The sequence below is a fragment of the Salvelinus sp. IW2-2015 genome, linkage group LG27, assembly GCF_002910315.2.
Source record: "Salvelinus sp. IW2-2015 linkage group LG27, ASM291031v2, whole genome shotgun sequence".
In the NCBI taxonomy this organism is placed as follows: domain Eukaryota; kingdom Metazoa; phylum Chordata; class Actinopteri; order Salmoniformes; family Salmonidae; genus Salvelinus; species Salvelinus sp. IW2-2015.
In genome coordinates this window covers 5,134,767-5,156,194 of record NC_036867.1, presented here as the reverse complement: position 1 = coordinate 5,156,194, position 21,428 = coordinate 5,134,767, and the positions used below count along the sequence as shown (strand labels likewise).

At 43.4% G+C, this 21,428-nt stretch overlaps 1 protein-coding gene across 1 annotated transcript in view; it reads right to left on the bottom strand.

Annotated features, from left to right (window-relative positions):
- Nucleotides 1–1,938: 1,938 nt before the first annotated feature.
- The window catches only part of LOC111953564 (heparan-sulfate 6-O-sulfotransferase 1-B), a 91,053-nt gene continuing 71,563 nt past the window's right edge, over nucleotides 1,939–21,428 (bottom strand). The window contains exon 2 of the mRNA XM_023972934.2: nucleotides 1,939–4,972. Within this exon, the coding sequence (XP_023828702.1) occupies nucleotides 4,261–4,972 (712 nt within the window). The 3' untranslated portion in view covers nucleotides 1,939–4,260. The remainder of the gene's footprint in view (nucleotides 4,973–21,428) is intronic.

Sequence of the window (21,428 nt, the reverse complement as noted above, 5' to 3'; positions counted from 1 at the left end):
TACACAAATAGTCTGAATCATTGAGACCATAACATGGTCTTATTTATTTTATTTAACTAGGCAAATCAGTTAAGAACAAATTAYTATTTACAATGACAGCCTACTGGGAAGCAGTGGGTTAACTGCCTTGTTCAGGGGTAGAACGACAGATTTTTACCTTGTCAACTTGGGGAGTCGATCCAGCAACCTTTTGGTTACTGGCCCAACACTAACCACTGGGCTACCTGCCTCCCCCTTTTGATCTTGTGGCATATAGAGCTTTATACGAAGTAAACTGTATTATCTCACATACACTAATACCTCTGCTAATTCAATTCTGTCCCCACTAACACAATTTAAATGTAATGAGAAGTATAAGGAAAATGGCATTTCTGGAGCAAACCGAAAAATGCACAATACTACATGGGTTATCTTCCTGCTATTTCCTCAGCCTCTCTCTTTCTCTGCCAAATCCACAGATTTTTCAATGCAGTGTTTTGATGATATCTTTCTTTGGAGTTCTCTCCAGACACAGCCACCAGTTGACCCGACTTATTCATTGCGATTCAGACATGAAACAACATGTGTATCTATATCAGTATAAAGACTGGAATCTTTAATGGTGAAACAGACATGTCAGTTTGCGATATTACACCAACTAAGATGTTACTGCCAACAATAAACAGAGTTCTCCGCCACAGACATCATTGCACGAGCAATAGAAGAGCACAATAACGTATTTCTTCTTCTGTTTTGCTGGGCGAGCAGCGCGACGCTCCTCAGCTCTGCTACCGACGCTCCTCAGCTCTGCTACCAAAACAATAACGCAGTGGGGCAGCCAGTGGCACTGTTTCCCTGTACTGCGGATTCCAGCTTTATGTTGATGTTCTCTCCGCATAGCATTCACAAGTACTACATATGACAACAACAAATGTAGGTTTACATTGTTTATCAAAGTCATGCTTACACTAGAAAATACTAAAACGTTTAGGACTAACTTCACCTATAAATTACCCAATTTCCAATCAAGCGGTTTGCTCTACTGTATGTTCTGATAAGTTAAAACATGAACACAGAGAACATGCTACCAGTATTCCAAGAGAACATCTGTGGTGCTGTCGTGTGTTTTGCGGCAGTGCTTTTATACATTGTTAATGCAATGTTTTTCTGTAGAGAATAATTATACATAATGGGTGATTGAATGTGACCTTGGTATGCCCTYAGCTATGCCTCATGTGGAGCTCAACTCGAGCAGATTTCCCCCCGGGTTAAACCTGGCCAGCTGTTGCCATTTGTTTGCCTGGCTCTGCAGGGACGGGAGAGCATGATAGTCCAAAAACCTCTMCGTTTCCACTGCCGCTTGTTCAAACCCTACACAACTGTACACAATCTCAAAACGTTTCCTGATTTCCGTTTCCTGACTTTGTGCAGACGACACTGGGTTGAGAACAAGTCTCCGTTCTCAACCCAAAGCAACTCATTCATCTGCGGATTATTAATTTAAGCTTAAGCGTCAATTTACCTTGGCAATGAGTCTGCCTGACAAAATGGTGAAAGGCCAGAGTGATTGTCTGCTAGGCCTCTTACTTGGAAGATGTTTTAACTGATTKTTTTCTCCATCTGGCCACAATTTGGGTGGACATTATTCATAAAGGGAATTACTTCTGTGTTGATCAAATGAAATGGGCTATGTTACTTTTGAAAACATTTCATAGAGATGCTACCATGATATGTATTAGCAGCTTCATCCTTTTCATTGCGGGTCATTGATGAGGTAATTTGTGTGTGAACTGAAACAACCAATACTTACTTACTCTACCCTCTTCATCCCCTATGGGACATGACCACAATGTGCTCCCATGTCTTTCAGTCCTTGGCAACATGCTGTAGCTCGCTCCATGAGAGGTTGATCTCAGCCCGGTCCATTCTGAGTACAAGGAATAGGAGCAGAGACTGAAATACAAACTAATATCTTTTTTTATTTTTATTGTTGAATAGAAGATCCAATCTGCATGAAGAACAGAAATACTCACAGCAATAATACAATATGGGTAAAACCAGACCAGAGACTTTGTTTACAAATGTCCTACATCACTACATTCTCACTCAGTCTTGTTTAACTAACCTTGTGGGGACACACAATTGATTACCATTTAAAATCTTATTTTCCCTAACCCTAAACTTAACCCTTTACCCTAATCTTAACCGTAACTTGTAACAGTAACCTTTAACCCCTAATTTGAACCTTAACCCCCTAGAAATATCCCTTTTTCTTGTGGGGACTAACAAAATGTCCCCAGTTGGTCAAAATGTTGTTTGTTTACTATTCTTGTGGGGACTATTGGTCCCCACAAGTATAGTTAAACATGTCCACACACACACACACACGATTTGTAACCAATCCTCCCCAAAACTATCTTTCCCAAATAAGATAAAAAATACTTTGCATCAGCAGAATCTTCCGGAACCCATTGTTTGACCTCTGCTCTGGAGAGGGTCAAATCAAATCAAATGTTATTTTGTCACATGCACCGAATACAACTGGTGTAGACTTTACCGTGAAATGGTTGCTTATGAGCCCTGGGACATAAGTATAACTCATTCAAACAAACATTCTGCTATTGATGACAAGACTATGAGTCATTTGCAGGATCTGCACACACTGGTCCATATTTCCTTAATAATAATAATAATTCCTTAGCATCTTAACACTCCCAAAACATTCAGATGTGGCCCTGTTTTTAGTACTGGCCATGCCTGTGGGATCACAGTATTTGCTGTTGGATTGGAGACTTTATGAGCAGAATTATAAATAGGACAAATATGGAGGTTCCATATACACCAGCATTTAATGATAATGGTTATATCATGTCCATACCCATTGTGTTTGAATTTTAATTAAACACACCGCTCTCCAGGGGATCATTCTATTTTTTTTTTTAAATTAAAAGATTATTAACAAAAAGAGTTTGTGGTTGTCAAGAGGCTGTCCATTCTTCAACTTTAATATTTTACCTGCACTTTTATACATTTAAATATGCATTATTAAAAATAAAACACATCTTGGGGAGCATGGCAACCTCGACTAATAATCCATCCATTACACATGTTCATTGTATTCTGGTTTTAAATGACACACTTGATCCCAAACAGAGAAGGGAAATGTATTGAGCATGAAAGCACAGAAACAAAAGCGCACACACACACACACACACACACACACACACACACACACACACACACACACCTTTGTACAAGTAATAAGAATGACAGTGTTTCCTGTTTTTAGTGTCTCCAGTATGAGACCCCCAGTCCGTCTCCTGTTGAGCATCCTTTGTTGTATGTAGATTATGTGGTCGAAAATGTTCCTAGACAATCACATGACGAACCTTCATGTCAATCATTTACCTTCTCATTCATGTACATCTCCTTTAGTGTACAGATCACAATCCARCGGGTGAATKAAAATACATCGGAACCAAAGAGACTGGCCTCTTCATAGACATTCAGACAAAATGGTGAAAACATACAAGTGTAAAAAAAAAAATCGGTTTATCCGTCATTTATATTAAGATATAACTCTAAACTTTGATACATGTTAGTAAACTTTCAGCAAATTGATGGGTATGTTATGACAATCATGACTTTATATCACTTACAAGTGCCATACTGTATATCAAGGTGGGCCAAATAGTCTCTCACATTGGAAAAATATCTATTTCAAATGATCAGAAAGCAATTGAATAAATAAAAAGATAGCTTGTCGGAAATGTCCTTTGCTTAGACACTATTGAAATACTTTTGGCCCAAAGTACAGGTAATTTCTCATCTCACTGCTTTGAAACTCCTCAAACAACTTATTAAGCACATAGGTTATTCTTGTGGGCTAAGACATAGAACGGCAAGTAAAACAAGTTTGTTTACTTTGTAAAGGAWAATCTGAGGAGTGTAGAGACAGTTGCTGCTTCTAGAACTCCAGAGGGTGACTCAGGTTTATCATGGTCTTCCAATCACAAATATCTGACCTCTCCACATAGTCTAAGAAGACCAAAACGTCTATGTCATCTAGGAGCTAGAAGGGATATCATCTGGTCCGCAACCCACAGCTTGGCTCATGCAAAGTCCATAGGTAAGTCAMCCAATCCTCTGCAACTGTCTCCTTCCCAAACCACAAGTGCCAAATTTAAACTTTCCTAAACATTCACTCTGATGCAACCTCACCATAGCAGACAATGGGGAGGTCAGGAAAGTGGGTGTCTAGGTGGGTGGTTGGGGTGGGGGCTACCACCTGTTAATGATGTGGTTCATGTAGTCCTCTGTGGGCAGCCTGGCTGTCCCTTCGCCCCCCATACCGCCCTCATCTCTGAGAAAATCCCGGGGGTCGAGACCACGACCCCGAAGCGCCAAGCGGTGCGCACGTCTCTCCAGCTGCCGAGTGTACTGATAGCGCTGCTGGAAGAGGTCGCGAGCGTAGTCRTACAGCTGCATGTCCAGGTCGTTGAGCTCCTCGATGCGCGCCACCGTGTCATTGTCCAGGTCCACGCCGGCTGCCCGCGTGCTGTTGTACTGCACAAAGGGGCGGATGAATCGCAGTCGGAAGGTGCGCTCGAACAGGAACTGCGTCTTGCGCTGATACTCCGTCAGACCGAAGAAGGCCATGTCGCGCAGGTTCTTCTTGGCCGACTCCAGGAGAAGTTGCGAGCGCCGCTTATCGGGCACGGTGGAGAGGTTGTAGCAGCCCACCAGGCTGAGGTCGGCGAGCATGCGCACCTGCCGGTTGTTGGCCAGGTTGTAGGGGCAGTCCATGAACTGCTGCAGCGTGCAGCCGGACCAGTCCGTACCCTCATAGCAGGGCGGCAGCTCCTCGGGCGTGGGCGTGCGCCCGTCGCACATGTGGAGGGACGTCTTCCAGGTGGCGCCGCGCTGCACATGGCGCCACTCGCTCAGGTAGCGTGACACAGGGTCCCTCAGCAGGGTGATGTAGTAGAACTTCCTGCAAAACACAACAGAGGAAAACACACTTAGTGACTGAAAACAAAATCAACACAGTGATTTTTCAAGAAACACGAATGAGTGACGACTGACTAAGTCAGCAGGATCAAATCTGGTTTCGCTATGGTCTCCTCAACATGAGATGAACTACGGAAGCCTTCAAGGATCAACAGTGACAATGTAAAGATTTTCATGTACATTCTACCGACCACTTGAAGTTTTGTCAAAAACTGAAGTGAATTATGAAGAGCACACCTGTGAAACGTATTAATGTACTCAAATGGGGGGAGGCAGTCTGAAGAATCAGGGGTGCTTCGTGTCACCACAAATCACTGCAGTGAATGTTGACATTGACTTCAGTTTTGATATATTGGGGAAATTATCGTTGGCGCTTAACCAGATAGCAAAAATTCCAGACCTCAGGGGCTACGGGGTCCAGACCAGAGACCTGGAGTGACGCACATCTTGAAACAATCATCTCCAGAGGATAAAAGATGGGGAGAGCGAGAGAGAAAACAGGGGCGGAACATTCCTCTGCATCTGTGTAATCAGAAATACCTGTCGTGCAATGGCAAGAGGCCTGACCTTGGTGTGGTATTCTACTGCCCTGCAGCGGGAGCCAGACATTCACAGACACCGAGACAACAGTAAATACATTCCAACTCCTGGGGGCAGTGTGTGTGTGTGTGTGTGTGTGTGTGTGTGTGGATTATTGTTGACCAACCCTGACCCCAACATCCATAGCCCTCGCCTACACAACCCTGTTCTCCTTCACACGCCAGATGAGCAAACTGTTCGCTATTCTTCCCATTAAACTCCACTGTCTGGCCTGTACTTATGTCATAACATTAAGATTCAATCTGACTGCAGAGAAACAGCCAAGGGTCACTGCCTTAGCAAAACAGACAGACCATGGTAATAGGATTTGGGTTAGAGAGCTGGAGATGGGGTCTGATAATGATTCAGAGTGATCCCTATACTCTTATCTACATTTGCCGGGTCATAACACAACCTTTAAAACAGAGACAGTGGCCACAGTAATGCCAAGTTCAATTCAATCAAGAATAGAGCCAACTGCTACTTAGTTTACACYCCTGGCTGGAAAAGAGAGACAGCGACGCAACAAGGTGGCCATTTTGTGCCAGGTAACAGAGGGGGAAAAGAGGAGCCCCTTGTTTTGGCAGGTGCAGGTGAAAAGGTCAGACTTTCAGGTCTTCGAAGGGGTACACAGGGGATGACAACTACTCTTCTTATCGTCTCTCATTCCGTATCCAATCACRCCCACCTCTGTCTAGTATCAGTGTAGTAGTCAAGGTTCAATATTTTTGAGTTTGGAATTCTAGGCCTTTGGGGTTTTCGCGATTCTCAGGAAAATTCCAGGGGACTTGACCGCATTAGCGAGTTATTGTATAATTGGAGTGAATTGGGTGTTGAAAAGACAACACTTTCTCACGTTGAGAAACAAAAGACTGTTAACTTAAAAAAAAAGAGAAAAAAGTAGTAGCATACAGATGCACAAAACAAAAGTAGAATAGAGTATCACACCTCAACTCCCAGCCATGCCCCCTGGTATGACTAGAGAAGATAAGAGGGGGAACTAATGCGAGAGAGTGAAAAAAATGAGCGTTTCTTGATGAATGGCTGAGCTGGATTGGGGAGAACTGGAGTCTGGAGGTGGGTTACAATTGGGAGTTCTGATCTCATAACAAATTAGCGCTCTGCTCAGTCAACATTGCGAGCGAATCAGAGTGTACGACACGGCAGGATCCCCCCCCCCCGGGGGCCTTCACTACACCAGCACACCTGGTAGAATGAGATATGATGGGGTTGGAATTGGTGGGTAGAGGGGGAGAGATAAAGACAGAAAGAGACAAAGAGAAAGACACAGAGAGAGAGTGAGAGAGAGACACAGAGACTTTGTGTGTCTGCTCTCTCTCAGAGTTTTTGCTAGACACCATGCTGTTGTATTTGAGTGTGTATTTGAGTGTTTCTCTTGCATACACACACAGACCATCTAGTTCACACTCACATTCACGCACAAGCAACCAAACCGCGGACGATGAAGTCTCACTCCCACACCCACCCACAGCGGAGCAACTCTGCACCACTGTTGATGGATGGGCCCAATACTGGTAGTATCTATCAGCCAAAAATGCTGACTGCGCTATTCTAATGGGATAGCAATAATGATGACAATTTGCCACAAGATAGGTATTTCAGAAACATGACAGCGTCTCACAAGATGGATAGAGTGTTGTAACACACACATGTTCTTTGTGTAGTAGCACAGGCATGACTGATTTTGGATTTGATTAGGATCCCCATTAGGCAACGCCAATGTTGACAGCTAGTCTTACTGGGGTCCGACACATAAAGAAAAAGACATTACATACAAAATACTTTACATASATTTAAAAACAGACACTTGGAAGCAGCACAGTATTAGTTAGGATGTAATTCACAACAATGCCACTTGATGGCAGTATGCACAAAATATTCCTTGAATCACTGAGAACATGTTGATTTACAATTACTGTATAGTAAATTAAGTCACATGCATTAAGGCGGCACAATTAATTGAATTCACATCAATTCACATGTCCAATATCCATATCGCAAGAGATATCCATACCACAATATTTTGAAAAGCCACACAGCCGCATGACGTCCGTTTTTACAGTGTTTTCTAAAAAGATAAGTGAGGCCATGTTTTCTTATGTTCACAACATTGAGTGAGATAGATGGACAGAGTAGTGTTTCTCAAACAATTAGGTAACACTAAACTCAATAGATTCTCAAGTGGTAGTTTAAAAATCAACCAGTTCTCAAAATAACAACCTAAAGACCATAGGTCGGCCACCTTTGGTTGAAAAGATGAAAGACAAACCGAGATTAAGAGAAGTAGAACAAACAATGTTGACGTTAAGATATGCACAGTAGGAGGCAACAGCTATACGAAGAGGAAGTTAAAGAGAAAGAGTGGGAAGAGAACCGAGAGAGCGAGAAAGGGGGTGGGGGGGTAAATAGAGGACAGCTTCAAAAAAGGAAGAAAGAGAAAACGTTAAATATAACCATGACAAAAGAGACAGAGGAGAATGAGAGAATGAAAAGGGAAATTAAACAGCACGAGGTGAAATGAGAAAGATTGAAAATGGCAAAGAGGCGGAAGGAGAGTGAACGGGGCCGGTGCTGCTGCTGTGCTGTGCAAGCCTCTGAATAACGCTAGCATAGGCACCCTTTTACAATGGTGCCTGTTCCTCACACGGCGTGACACCACATTACACAGAGCCATTACGATGACATATCCTCCCATTCACCTGCCATCCGCGCAGGCATACACGCGCCACCTCCCCGGCCATATCTGGACCAGAACCAAAGGCACTTCAGCCAAAGTCCCAATGCAGGGAGGGCGGGAGAGGTGCACTGCAGTAATACAGAGGAGAGAAGAGGGAGAATTAGGAGTATTTTCCTTCTAACCCGTGTCACTTCCAAAATCTCGCTCTCTTTCTTCTTCTCTTTTTTTGTCTGTCGCCCAAATGTTTTCTTCGCCTTCCCCCCAAATCGTTCACACTCCTCTCCTTCCCCTTTGTCCACTTACCACCAATCTTCCCTCTCTCTTTCTCTCATTCTTTTCTAATCTCACTCTGTCACCCCTCTTTCTCCATCTCCTGCTTATCTTCCCATCTCTCTTGCTGCCAAGGGGAGAGGCCTTGTTCCATTCCTCTCTCCTATGAGGTCATTATGGTGTTGCAGGCCCCTGGAGCCCATTGGTGTGAGGCCGAGTCCTGACTACTGATAGACCCCCCCCCCTTTTTAATCACCCAACTCCCCCTGTTTCCACAGTGATTAAACTGGGCAGCMGTGTGCATGCCCCGACAGCATTAGAGGATGGCTGCATGAGCCAATAACCTGGTAATTACCTACCTGCCCGCTTTACGCGCGGCCAGTCAATACTAATACTGGCCAAGGCTTTAGCCTTATTACTGAGGCGTAGCAGGCTGGTCATACGGCTCAGGATTTAGCTCTGTTGACTGACACTTTGCTGAAGTAGTGCTGCTTCATTATCTCTCTAGAAGTCACCATTTTGCTTTCTCGAGCACTTTGGCGCGTGGCTCAAATGGGTGAAAAGTATAAGATACCGCAGGTAAACATGGGGTTAGGAGAGAGGGCTGGGGGAAAACATTGGGGTTAGGAGAGAGGGCTGGGGGGAACATGGGGTTAGGAGAGAGGGCGGGGGAAACATGGGGTTAGGAGAGAGGGCTGGGGAAAACATGGGGTTAGGAGAGAGGGCTGGGGGAACATGGGTTAGGAGAGAGGGCTGGGGGAAACATGGGTTAGGAGAGAGGGCTGGGGGAAACATGGGGTTAGGAGAGAGGCTGGGGGAAACAGGGTTAGGAGAGAGGGCTGGGGAAACATGGGGTTAGGAGAGAGGGCTGGAAACATGGGGTTAGGAGAGAGGGCTGGGGAAACATGGGGTTAGGAGAGAGGGCTGGGGAAACATGGGGTTAGGAGAGAGGGCTGGGGAAACATGGGGTTAGGAGAGAGGGCTGGGGGAAACATGGTTAGGAGAGAGGGCTGGGGGAAACATGGGTTAGAGAGAGGCTGGGGAAACATGGGGTAGGAGAGAGGCTGGGAAACATGGGTTAGAGGAGAGGGCTGGGGAAACATGGGGTTAGGAGAGAGGGCTGGGGAAACATGGGGTTAGGAGAGAGGGCTGGGGGAAAACATGGGGTAGGAGAGAGGCTGGGGGAAACATGGGGTAGGAGAGAGGGCTGGGGAAACATGGGGTTAGGAGAGAGGGCTGGGGAAACATGGGGTTAGAGAGAGAGGGCTGGGGAAACATGGGGTTAGGAGAGAGGGCTGGGGGAAAAACATGGGGTTAGGAGAGAGGGCTGGGGGAAAGTCCACATCAGTTGGCAATCCGGTTAGCATTAGCTTGGAAGATGTGTGTCCCTTCTATGGCCATGTGACTTTTTTTAGGCTATTGGCAAGGCCTCCAAAAAAATGTGATACCCCTACCTGAGGTAGAACAAAACACAAACATGTTTTCTCACCTCTAATGTCTCCCCTATATGAAATGGATGGTTGTGTACAAATATTTTACTGCAAAAGTGGGTAAATTGATAGATATATTTTAGAAGGGTTACATACGTCTCTTGGTATGAGAACTGTGAGTGGCACGGTCATGCCTCCGCTGTGTATGAAAAGCTGAAGCCAACTAGATGGTGTTCATGTTTTTCACAACACAAGTACATAGTAGCATAACCAAGTAACAGGAAAGCAACCTGTAACACAACAGTCAGTCACTCTTGTAGCGTATATGTACAGCTGGAACATGTCCCCTCTTTTCCCCTCTGAAACTAAGTGTGCAAGGTGTATTCAACGTCTTTGAGGTTACAGGACATGAGTGTGTCCTAACAAGGTGAGTAGACACAGTAGCCAGTAGTGGTTGTAGTTCTGGGGCCTGACCAGCTTGCACAGCTAACTGACTCTGGGCAAGCTGCAGCGACAAGGCSAGTATCCTTCCTGTATGGCTGGCAGGGTATTCTGGGCTGTGAGGTGATCAGTTTCCATTTCTAACACAGTTGGATTCAGGCAGATGCCGCTTCAATGCCAACGAGACCCATTAACTAACTGGAATGTTATCTCAGCCTGAATGTATAACAGTAATGCATGTATAAGGGAGGCAGGTAGYCTAGTGGTTAGAGTGTTGGGCTAGTAACTGAAAGGTTGCTRRATCKAATCCCCGAGCTGACAAGGTAAAAATCTGTCRTTCTGCCCCTGAACAAGGCAGTTAACCCAYTRTTCCTAGGCCGTCATTGTAAATAATAATTTGTTCTTAACCGACTTGCCTAGTTAAATAAAGATAAAATAACCATACGTGTAAGTCTAACTTCTTTGTTAATGTTTTTAAAATGTAAATAGTAAAGTATTTTTGTCTGTATTATCTTTTTCGTTATGCGTCGGACCCCAGGAAAACTAGCTGTAGTCATTGGCGTCGGCTAATGGGGATCCCAGTAACATCTAAATCGACTCCAGTAGTGGAATGGTTGGTTKTCCGCTTGTTTAAGAGAGAGTCTGTGAAAGAGCTGTCAGAATCAGATCTTCCCTTAGATCTTTCCAACACCTAACTGACGTGTGGTTGGAGTTTTGGTAACAGTTTATTTGGTTAGTCCATGCTCTACAGACKAATCAGAAACATTTAAACTAACCATCTACTAACCCTAGCTCTAACCTTAACCTTATTCTGAACCTAACCCTAACCGTAACCTTAGCAAGCAGTTGCAGATAGTATGACCATCTGTAGAGCAGATGAACTATCCAAATAAAGCGTGACCAGAGTTTGTTATGTTGAATGTGGCAAAAAGTCCTACATTTTCCTTTATATTCCTTTGGAAGTCATGTAGGATGATTATTTGACCAATATTTACTATGGGTAGTTGGTTGTGATTAGGGTCTGGGGGCAGGACCAGCAGGACATGAGGAGAGTGACAGAACCTGAGGGTGACCTCAGGTTTCCTAGAGGTTACTTAGAGTGTAGGTCATAGACTATGAAGCGTTGATTATGAGGCGTTGGTTATGAGCACAGCCCCAGCCACATACATATTTGAAAATGATTCCTTTAATGAAAAGTAAAAAGGGGTTGCAGAGGTGGTAGAGCTGATCAAGCACGGGCCATAAAGACCACTATCCCCCAGTCAMTCCCCAGCCACCATACACAATGACATACAACATCTTTCTATAAGTCCCACCATCCTAAGGGGCCTCTTGTTTGCCAAAGATGGCATTATGTCCTTATRGGGGTGTTGGGATTAGTGCACAGTTTCCCAGATCAATGCATGAGTCACCCCAGCATGAGAGCTCATTCTTCAGGTGTCACACGGGCTGGCCAGCCATGGGTGGTAACAAAATAGGTACATATAAGGGCAATGCACAGCAGCACTTTCCAGACGGCATCTTGGCTGGTGAATGGCCCCCTGACATGTCTCTGTCTCTAGTAACTGCCAGAGGGGAGGACTGATGGTGGCGTGGGCCTATCGAGGACAGGGCAGACAGCTCAACCCAAACAGCATAAGAGTGCACGACAACGTCCCAATGCGCATCACAAATGCAGCGAGCCAGCGGAAGGTCATGTTGGATTCAGGCAGCCTTTTCGGACTAGCAATGGATCAAAGTTACTTCTAAATAATAAGGTGACTTAAGAGCCCAATCCTGGAGGTACAGGTTATAACACAGTTGGTGCCCAGGGTTCTCCTTCCTTCCGTTGGAGCCTCATTGATCTTCGAATACGCTCGTGAYTTGGAATACTTGGTGTTGCCATGCCAAGCAGTCAGCTGCCTTTTCTATATCCAGACAATGGTGTTTGAGTGCCATTATGGCAGGACTACTGGATACCCATTATAGCTGTATTGGACATTAAATATTATTGAGTACAGGTCATAAGTAGAGTACACAAATTTGAAAGATGTCTAATTTAAAACATGTAAAAACAGGTGATTAAACCACCATTTAATGTTATTGTGGCAGTCAAATCTAGGGGAGCCCCCTAACGTAATTGCAAGAGGCTTAACATATAACATCTACATAGGAATCTTTGACTGAAAATAAATTACAGTTTTCACCGTCTCAGCCCACTTGTTTTCCTTAAAGCCCATTAGATTACAATACCTACATCATCAAAAAACATGTAACTGTGTGTATTTTAGTCAGGCAGGACCAACAACCACTGAATGTCAGCACATTTGACTTGGAAAGTTGTCTATTTATCAGCTACCCAAAAGTAAAGCTTACATTCATCATAAATCATTTGTAGTTGATATTTCCACCTCTTGCATCTCTGTGTTTACAGGTCTATATTTCCAAGAAGCATTCAGATCTCCTAATGCTGTTTGTTTGTGTATGTAGGGCAGACAACGGACTACTTGTATTCCAATTTTTGCAATATTAGTGCTTGCAATATTAGGTTATATGATCTTATGTGGCCCACCCCCGTCCAGCCAGACATTATTCAGCATGTTTTGAGTTTAGGGGGTGTGTCACAATATCTATCAATTTAACCCCTTTTGCAGTAAAATATTTTCCCACAACCATCCATTTCATAAAATGGGAGACATTAAAGATGTGAAATTGTTGTGTTTTGTTATCAACAACTAAATGCAAAAACTAGGGTTTCAAAAACTAAAGGCCTTTTTAAGGATTGGCCACTAGCCTATTTGATGTGTAGTCTATRTGTGTGACTACGGTTTCAGTATGTTGTTTATAGCATCTGTGTGTGTAAATCTGTGGATATAAATGTATGTGTGTGTTTCTCAAAGAGTAGGTCATTGACAGACTATATTACATAGTGTGTGCGAGGCAAAGTGGGATGTCTCTTAAGCCTCCCATCTGATATTTAGTAGTCACTCCTCACTTCAGTAGTCACTCCTCACTTCTTTTCTTTCTCTGCAGAAAAACAAGCTCTCTCTGGGTGAGGAGGATTACCCATTTTCCACTCCGATTCCATAGGGACTAGATTATTAAACTAATTATTTTCTACACGACAAACASGGAACAGGGGAAGCCCTACATTTCTAAGCGGGACGTCAGCGCCAAAAGGGACAGCAAGAAAGTGATGAAGTCCTTGGTTGTCCACCTTGAATTGACTTGATGTCGTCTTCAATTGGCATGACGTCAACACCTGAATATACTGTTCCGAGGTAGAGTTTGGCGGATACAACGGCAAGGGAACAAAGTAAATGCACCTACTACAACGTCCTAATGAAGTTGGTTACTATTAAATGTGACACCTTGACTAACCTCAGCATCACTCAACTGCAGTCTTATCCCCAGTTCATTTCTCCAGGCCACATCCAGGGCCTCTGACACAGTCCAAAACAGTCCAATCCTTTAGGTGGGGTGCAAGAGATCCAGCAGGGGAGCCCGCTCTGCCTATACAATGGCAGGGGAAACACTGTCCAGCTGGTAATATTCTCAGAAGGATGGGAAGATGAGAGAGGTCTGTGGGGCTGTGGCTAGTAAGTCCTAGAGTAAGTGTGTATCTCAAGTCTTAATTAGCTTCTTCTCCTCTATTTTCTTTCATCTGCAGTGATCTGGAAACTGTCACTGAGTGGATAAAACATTAGGAACACCTGCTCTTTCCATGACAGACTGAACAGATGAAAGCTATGATCCCTGATGTCACCCTGATGTTAAATCCACTTCAATCAGTGTAAAGGAAGGGGAGGAGACAGGTTAAATAAGGATTTTTAAGCCTTGAGACAATTGAGACATGGATTGTGTATGAGTGTCATGTCCTTTCACCTGTCAGGTTATTCCACATCAGTGCAGATGGAAGTGAGGAGATGAGCCAGCTTAGACTATTGAGATGCACCCGCAGAGAGAGAGAGAGGCCCTGTCGTGCTGATAGGAGAGACGACAGTCTAAGGGATTTGAGAGGGGCTTCAGTGCTGAAGAGGACTCTGGGGGCCCGGGGCCAGATGTTAAAGGCACTCAACACACATTTCAGATTGAAGAACGAAAGAAAGGAGAAAGGAAAAACACAGATGGAGAGATGAGAGATGGTCAAAACAGACGGGAGACTAGATTTGCACTGGTTCTGGACACGTAGCATCGTCCAATCCACACGTGCACTTTCCTTGTATTTGCTGGGGCTTCATGGTATTTCAATTAGTATGCAGCCTAGTGTCGCCAGACAGGGACTTAGTGGTGTACTACTTGGTTGAAGAAGGCCACCTCATAGGCACATATGCAGSCAGTGAGGCACACCCACACACAATTCTCCATCTCTATTCGTCTTCCACTAAGAACACCCCGCTGGCATTTTCAAACTGTGAAAATAGAGCGACGCTGAATAATTCAACACTGGGGGAAGAGACACTTCGTGGAGCACCACTGGGTTAGTTACACCTAAACCTGCCACCGCCGCAACAGTGAGGCGTCTAATTCCAACGTCACATTAAAACCCATTAAATAGCCTTTGAAGATTCCCGGGAACACAGGATTTCAAAGGAAAACACATCAATAACACTGGTAGTGGGAACACGGCAAGCAACACCGTCGTTTTTAGGCTACAGCGAGAGGCTGCACAGACTGGCTTCAGGGCGTCTAACCAAGCATTCAGCCGCAACAGCAAACAACTCAAAACGCAGTCTCTTTTCAGCTTTTCGGGGGCCAGAAGTACTTGACTTGAACGTGGGGGATATAGAGCAAGGATTTACATAGCCTTTCAGAGGCCTTGTCGAACACAACAGCGTTGTTGACTCTCAACGGAAAGTTTCTCTCAAAGAAAGCGCTTTAGATTTTCGGAGTGCATTAAGTAAGTGAGAGGGAGTTAAGTGTCTGTATCCCGAGGCCATTTGAATTACTATTGCTTCATCAGTGTCCATTTTGAGAAAGAGATAAAAAGGCATCTATAGGAATCGAAGACAATGGTATTGGACGTGCATTTGAAGTAGATACTTAAAAGATGGCTCATTTTGTGCTTCTCTGGGATTATCAGTGTGAACTGCGSAACTTGACTCGTCTTGAACATTGCAATTATTTTTATTCCGTGTTTATCAATGATAATACCATTGTGAGGTATTTGGACAGCAACATCTCAACACAGAAATATGATACGACACCAAAGAATCTCCATTAGAACATCGATAGGCCCATCGTCTAAATAACGGGTTGGGCGATACTGATATCACAKAGAGCATTAATACATTTACCACAAATTGCCGGTGCACTTCACCAAGATGGCCGCATATCATTAACACAGTAACATCTTCCAGGCTGCTGTTCTTTCTACTCTGCGTTCCAGTGGAACATGTCATCTTAGATTAGGCTCAAATGAGCCTCCTCTACAGCCATAAYATAATACTGTAGATAACGAGATGCMGAGGGGCACCATGACAGACAGGGAGTGGAGTATTYCTGTTAAATAGTCTTTCCTGATCATAGATAATAAATAGAGAATGAACATTAACATTCAAAGATAAATACAAAACAGAAATGGTGATCCTTCTCTCAGCCTTAATACTGTAGATATGAAGGGGGAGTACTTCCTTTAAATAGACACTCTTGATCTTAGATTCTAAATAGACAAGAGATTGAACATGTAGCCTGGGGTTTGGTATTACACTTTTACTTAGAAACTATATTGAGTCATTGACTTTATTACAAAAGATGCAGTTATGTTCAGTGCCTTTCTCGATTCATGCTATTTTTGTATGAGTGTTGTGACATGCTAGTTATTATATATTTTTTTAAATCATCATGTACTGATTACAATTCAGTTTGTTGAGCAAACTGGTAATTCTATGGTATACAGCCTAAGCAAATTATAATTCTATTTAAGTGCCTGAAACGGGGCCATTTATTCTGCGGCAGGGGACGACTGTAGCCTAYGTTTTTGTAATGATACTTTTATTCTAAAACTACACTGAACAAAAATATAAAAAACGCAACAATTTCTACGATTTTACTGAGTTACAGTTCAGTCAATTGAAATAAATTCATTAGGCCCTAATCTATGGATTTCACATGACTGGGAATACAGATATACATCGGTTGGTTACAGATACCGTACAAAAAAAAGGTAGAGACGTGGATCAGAAAACCACTGTGCCTCGTGCAGCATGACACCTCCTTCACATAGAGTTTGATCAGGGAGTGAATTGTGGCCTGTGGAATGCTGTCCCACTCCTCTTCAATGGCTGTGCGAAGTTCCTGGATATTGGCGGGAACTGGAAGGCGCGGTCGTACATGTTGACCCAGAGCATCCCAAGCAAGCTCAATGGGTGACATGTCTGGTGAGTATGCAAGCCATGGAAGAACTGGGATATTTTCAGCTTCCAGGAATTGTGTAGAGTTCCTTGCGACATSGGGCCGTGCATTATCACGGTGAAACAGGAGGTGATGGCGACGGATGAMTGGCACGACAATGGGCCTCAAGATCTCGACACGGTATCTATGTGCATTCAAATTGCCATCGATAAAATGCAATTGTGTTCGTTGTTCGTAGCTTATGCCTACCCATACCATAACCCCACCACCACCATTGGGCACTATGTTCACAACGTTGACATCAGCAAACCACTTSCCCACACGACGCCATACACGCTGTCTGCCATCTGCCCGGCACAGTTGAAACAGGAATTAATCCACGAAGAGCATACTTCTCCAGCGTGCCAGTGGCYATCAAAGGTGAGCATTTGCCCATTGAAGTCGGCTACGATGTCRAACTGCAGTCAGGTCAAGACCCCGGTGAGGACGAGGAGCACGCAGATGAGGTTCCCTGAGACGGTTTCTGACAGTTTGGGCAAACTAGGCTTGTGTGGTAACGTAAACTCACGTAAACTCGTACATCGCCTTGGTCCGTACAATTGCCCTTAWTTTAGCGCCCCAAAAACGTAATACTTCCAGATCAACTGTAATGTCAATACCATTGTAAAGCACAATTTCTCCCCTTTCCAACAAAATCAATTACATGACCTAAACACTGCCCGTTTCTGCATAATTCAAGCAGGAATTTATTTTTTATTTTTTTAAATAGCGGGTGGGGAAGCGAAACTAATGCGTGATAGTGAGAAGGACAGATTTCGTGTGGGAAAAAACCTTTTTTCACTCGATCTGTCCAACTTATCACGTTATTGCCTCTAAAATGTAAATAAAACACTATAAAGAGTTTATATAATGTGTCATTACATACCTATTTGAAGGTTTGTGTCGAATTTGAATCAGGTTTTTAGGGCGGTGCTAAAGTGATCTTAGAAGTAAACAGCGGCTTTGAGAATGATGATCGCATGCAATGATGACGAAAAAAAATGACTAGGTATCCCCCCCTTACCCCGTCACTGTCCATTTCTTGTTTTTAAACGATGAGAGAAGTGCTACACCTGGTGGAGAGAGATTGTAAGACAGAAATAGTTGCTTTATGCTTGCTGTACGTTACGACATAACACGTCACGATGTAACGGAGGGTCAGTTTTTTTAACTTTTCTCCAATACTATAGAGCCATTACCATGTCGATCAACGCTTGAATAGAAACCTAGTTCACACCCCCGATATTGAAGTTAACACAGTCGCTACAGTCCCATTAGTTTTCTTTATAGCCTCGTTTGAATGTCGCGGCAAAATGTGAGCTTTATGAGGTGAGTCACTCCTGCAGCGCAACTTAAGTGAGGTGATCAAGTTACACTTGTATGACATTCACTACTTATGTTTGTAAGGTATATATCTAAAATGTGCCAAATAAATTCTCTCCAGCTGGGTTTTGCTAATTGCTAACATTAGCTTGCAAGATCAAGCTACTTGGTAACAATTCCCTCCTGGATTAAGATCCCTGCTGCCTAATATTTGTTTTGTGCGTGCTGCAAACTGCATTTCGAGATATTTGCATAGCKTTATGAGCTGGCTTGTCTGTCCTAGTAGTAAAAGTTTGCAAGCACTCGTTAGCATTTACCTAGCATCCACTATGAGAATTCMWTAGTACTTGTTAGCATTCTGGTAAATTATGTTTTTGGGGCTTTTTTAGCCATTTGTGTGCACTACCGGTAATACCATATATATCCCGGGATGCCACAGGTACGAAGGTATGGAAATCTGCATACTGCCCAACCCTAGTGCAAACCCACAGTCTCATCAGCTGTCCGGGTGGCTGGTCTCAGACAATCCCGCAGGTGAAGAACCCAGATGTGGAGGTACTGGGCTGGAGTCTGAGGTTCTAAAGCCGGTTGGAYGTACTGTCAAATTCTCTAAAACGATGTTTATGATAGAGAAATGTACATTMAATTCTCTGGCAACAGCTCTGGTGGACATTCCTGCAGTCAGCATGCCAATTGCATGCTCCCTAAAAACTGTGGCATTGTGTTGTGTGACAAAACTGCACATTTTTAGAGTGGCCTTTTATTGTCCCTGGCACAAGGTGCACCTGTGTAATGATTTATGCTGTTTAATCAGCTTCTTGATATGCCACACCTGTCAGGTGGATGGATTATCTAGGCAAAGGAGAAATGCTCACTAACAGGGATGTAAAGAAATGTGTRCACCAAATTTGAGAGAAATAAGCTTTTTGTGCATATGGGAAATTTCTAGGATCTTTTATTTCAGCTCAAGAAACATGGGACCAACACTTTGCAYGTTGTGCTTTATATTTTTGTTCAGTGTACACTACTGTTCAAAAGTTTGGGGTCACCTAGAAATGTCCTTGTTTTTGAAAGAAAAGCCMATTTTTKGTCCATTAAAATAACATCAAATTGATCAGAAATACAGTGTAGACATTGTTAATGTTGTAAATTACTATTGTAGCTGGAAACACACAGAACAGCGCAAACTGCCTCTAACCAGAATAGAAAGAGGAATGGGAGGCCCTGGTGCACAACTTCTAGGCAGAGTTGCAAAGAAAAAGCCATATCTCAGACTGGCMATTAAAAGAAGATTAAGACAGGCAAAAGAACACAGACACTGAACAGAGGAACTCTGCCTAGAAGGCCAGCATCCTGGAGTCGCCTCTTCACTGTTGATGTTGAGACTACTATTTAATGAAGCTGCCAGTTGAGGACTCATGAGGCATCTGTTTCTCAAACTAGACACTAATGTACTCTTGCTCAGTTGTGCACCGGGGCTTCCCACTCTTTCTATTCTGGTTAGAGCCAGTTTGCGCTGTTCTGTGAAGGGAGTAGTACACAGCGTTGTACGAGATCTTCAGTTTCTTGGCAATTTCTCACATGGAATCACCTTCATTTCTCAGATCAAGAATAGACTGACGAGTTTCAGTCTATTCTATAGAAAGTTATTTGTTTCTGGCCATTTTGAGCCTGTAATCGAACACACAAATGCTGATGCTCCAAATAAGCAACTAGTCTAAAGAAGGCCAGTTTTATTGCTTCTTTAATCACAACASTTTTCTGCTGTGCTACATAATTGCAAAAGTGTTTTCTAATGATCAATTAGCCTTTTAAAATGATAAACTTGGATTAGCTAACACAACGTGCCATTGGAACACAGGAGTGATGGTTGCGGATAATGGGCCTATGTAGATATTCCATTWTAAAAATCTGCCGTTTCCAGCTACAATAGTCATTTACAACATTAACAATGTCTACACTGTATTTCTGATCAATTTGATGTTATTTTAAAAATGGACAATTTTTTTTTGCTTTTCTTTAAAAAACAAGGACATTTCTTTAAAAAAAAACAAGGACATTTCTAAGTGACCCCAAACTGAACGGTAGTGTATATTGAGTCATTATTACTGACAGTACACCTTTTATTGTGAAGCACTTAATTATTCCCAGAAGGCACCTGTGCGAGTCCAAAGGGAAAGAAAATAGCTTTTGATGTTGATGTGATTCCTACTTGGCTGTGTTATTGTGTTTGGAGAACTAATACAAGATAAAGTACTTTACCCGTTGTAACCGTGAGTTATTTATTCTAAGACCCACAAGTCATCCAGAGGAGATTGAATATAATAACCATAATCAAGAAATGAAGGTTACATTCATAGAGATAAATATAAAACAGAAATCGCCCAGGATCATAACATCCATTTCTATATTAAATAGAAACAACTGGATGGTTGTGCAGGTGGGTGTTTCACTTCGATGAGAAAAGTACACAGTGATAAAGACACAGTGGCATTTTAGGACAAGCTGTAATCCCCCCACGCGGTTACATGGATAGCGGATGGTGTGCTCTGCTCTCCCACTGAAACGCTCAAAGAGCGGTGTGGGTGCAGAGTTGGTAGCGGCGGCAGCAGTAGGCGGAAATTTCACAGTGTCAGCAGCGAGGCAGTAAAGTGGGTAAAATAAAAAGAGGGAGAGGCGAGAGAGAAAGAAAGGCAGGGAGCAGAATTTCAATTAGGTTTCCCTCTACTATCAAAGAAGCTCAGAACCTTTTCTTTTTTGGGAGCCAGAATAATTGATCAGTTCAGGCTTTTCTTGGAACTGTGAACATGTCCAGGGTTTTTTCTGGTTTTAAAAACGGCTTAGTGGGTGTGGAAGGGGCGTGGCARTGGGCGCTGTTGGTGTGGCTGAATTTTAAAGACCATTTTAGAAGCCCCCAACTTGGTGGGTTTTTGTGAAATGTTTGCATTTTTAAGCCACATTTCCTGTAATTCTCTGAATTTGTCCATAGAGCTAAGATTTTTTTCTTACAATTTTAGRTGACATTTCCTGCAATAAGAAATAAGGTTTTTCCCGACATGTTTAATACGGCCAGGGTTTCCAGTACTGGGACCATTGGTAGATAAATAACCTTTGGGTGGAAAAAAAGSATTGGCTTCTACTGTCACACCGGGGTCTCGTAAACACCGGCCATGTCCGATACTGGCAGATGCCCCCTTGATGCCAGAGGACCCAGTGTGGTGAAATAAAAGATTGTAATTTTGTGTGTGCAGATAGGTGTGCCAAACAGAACTGCATGGTAAATCCGGACACTGGTGCAATTCAAGATCGGCTCCCTGTCACTCGGG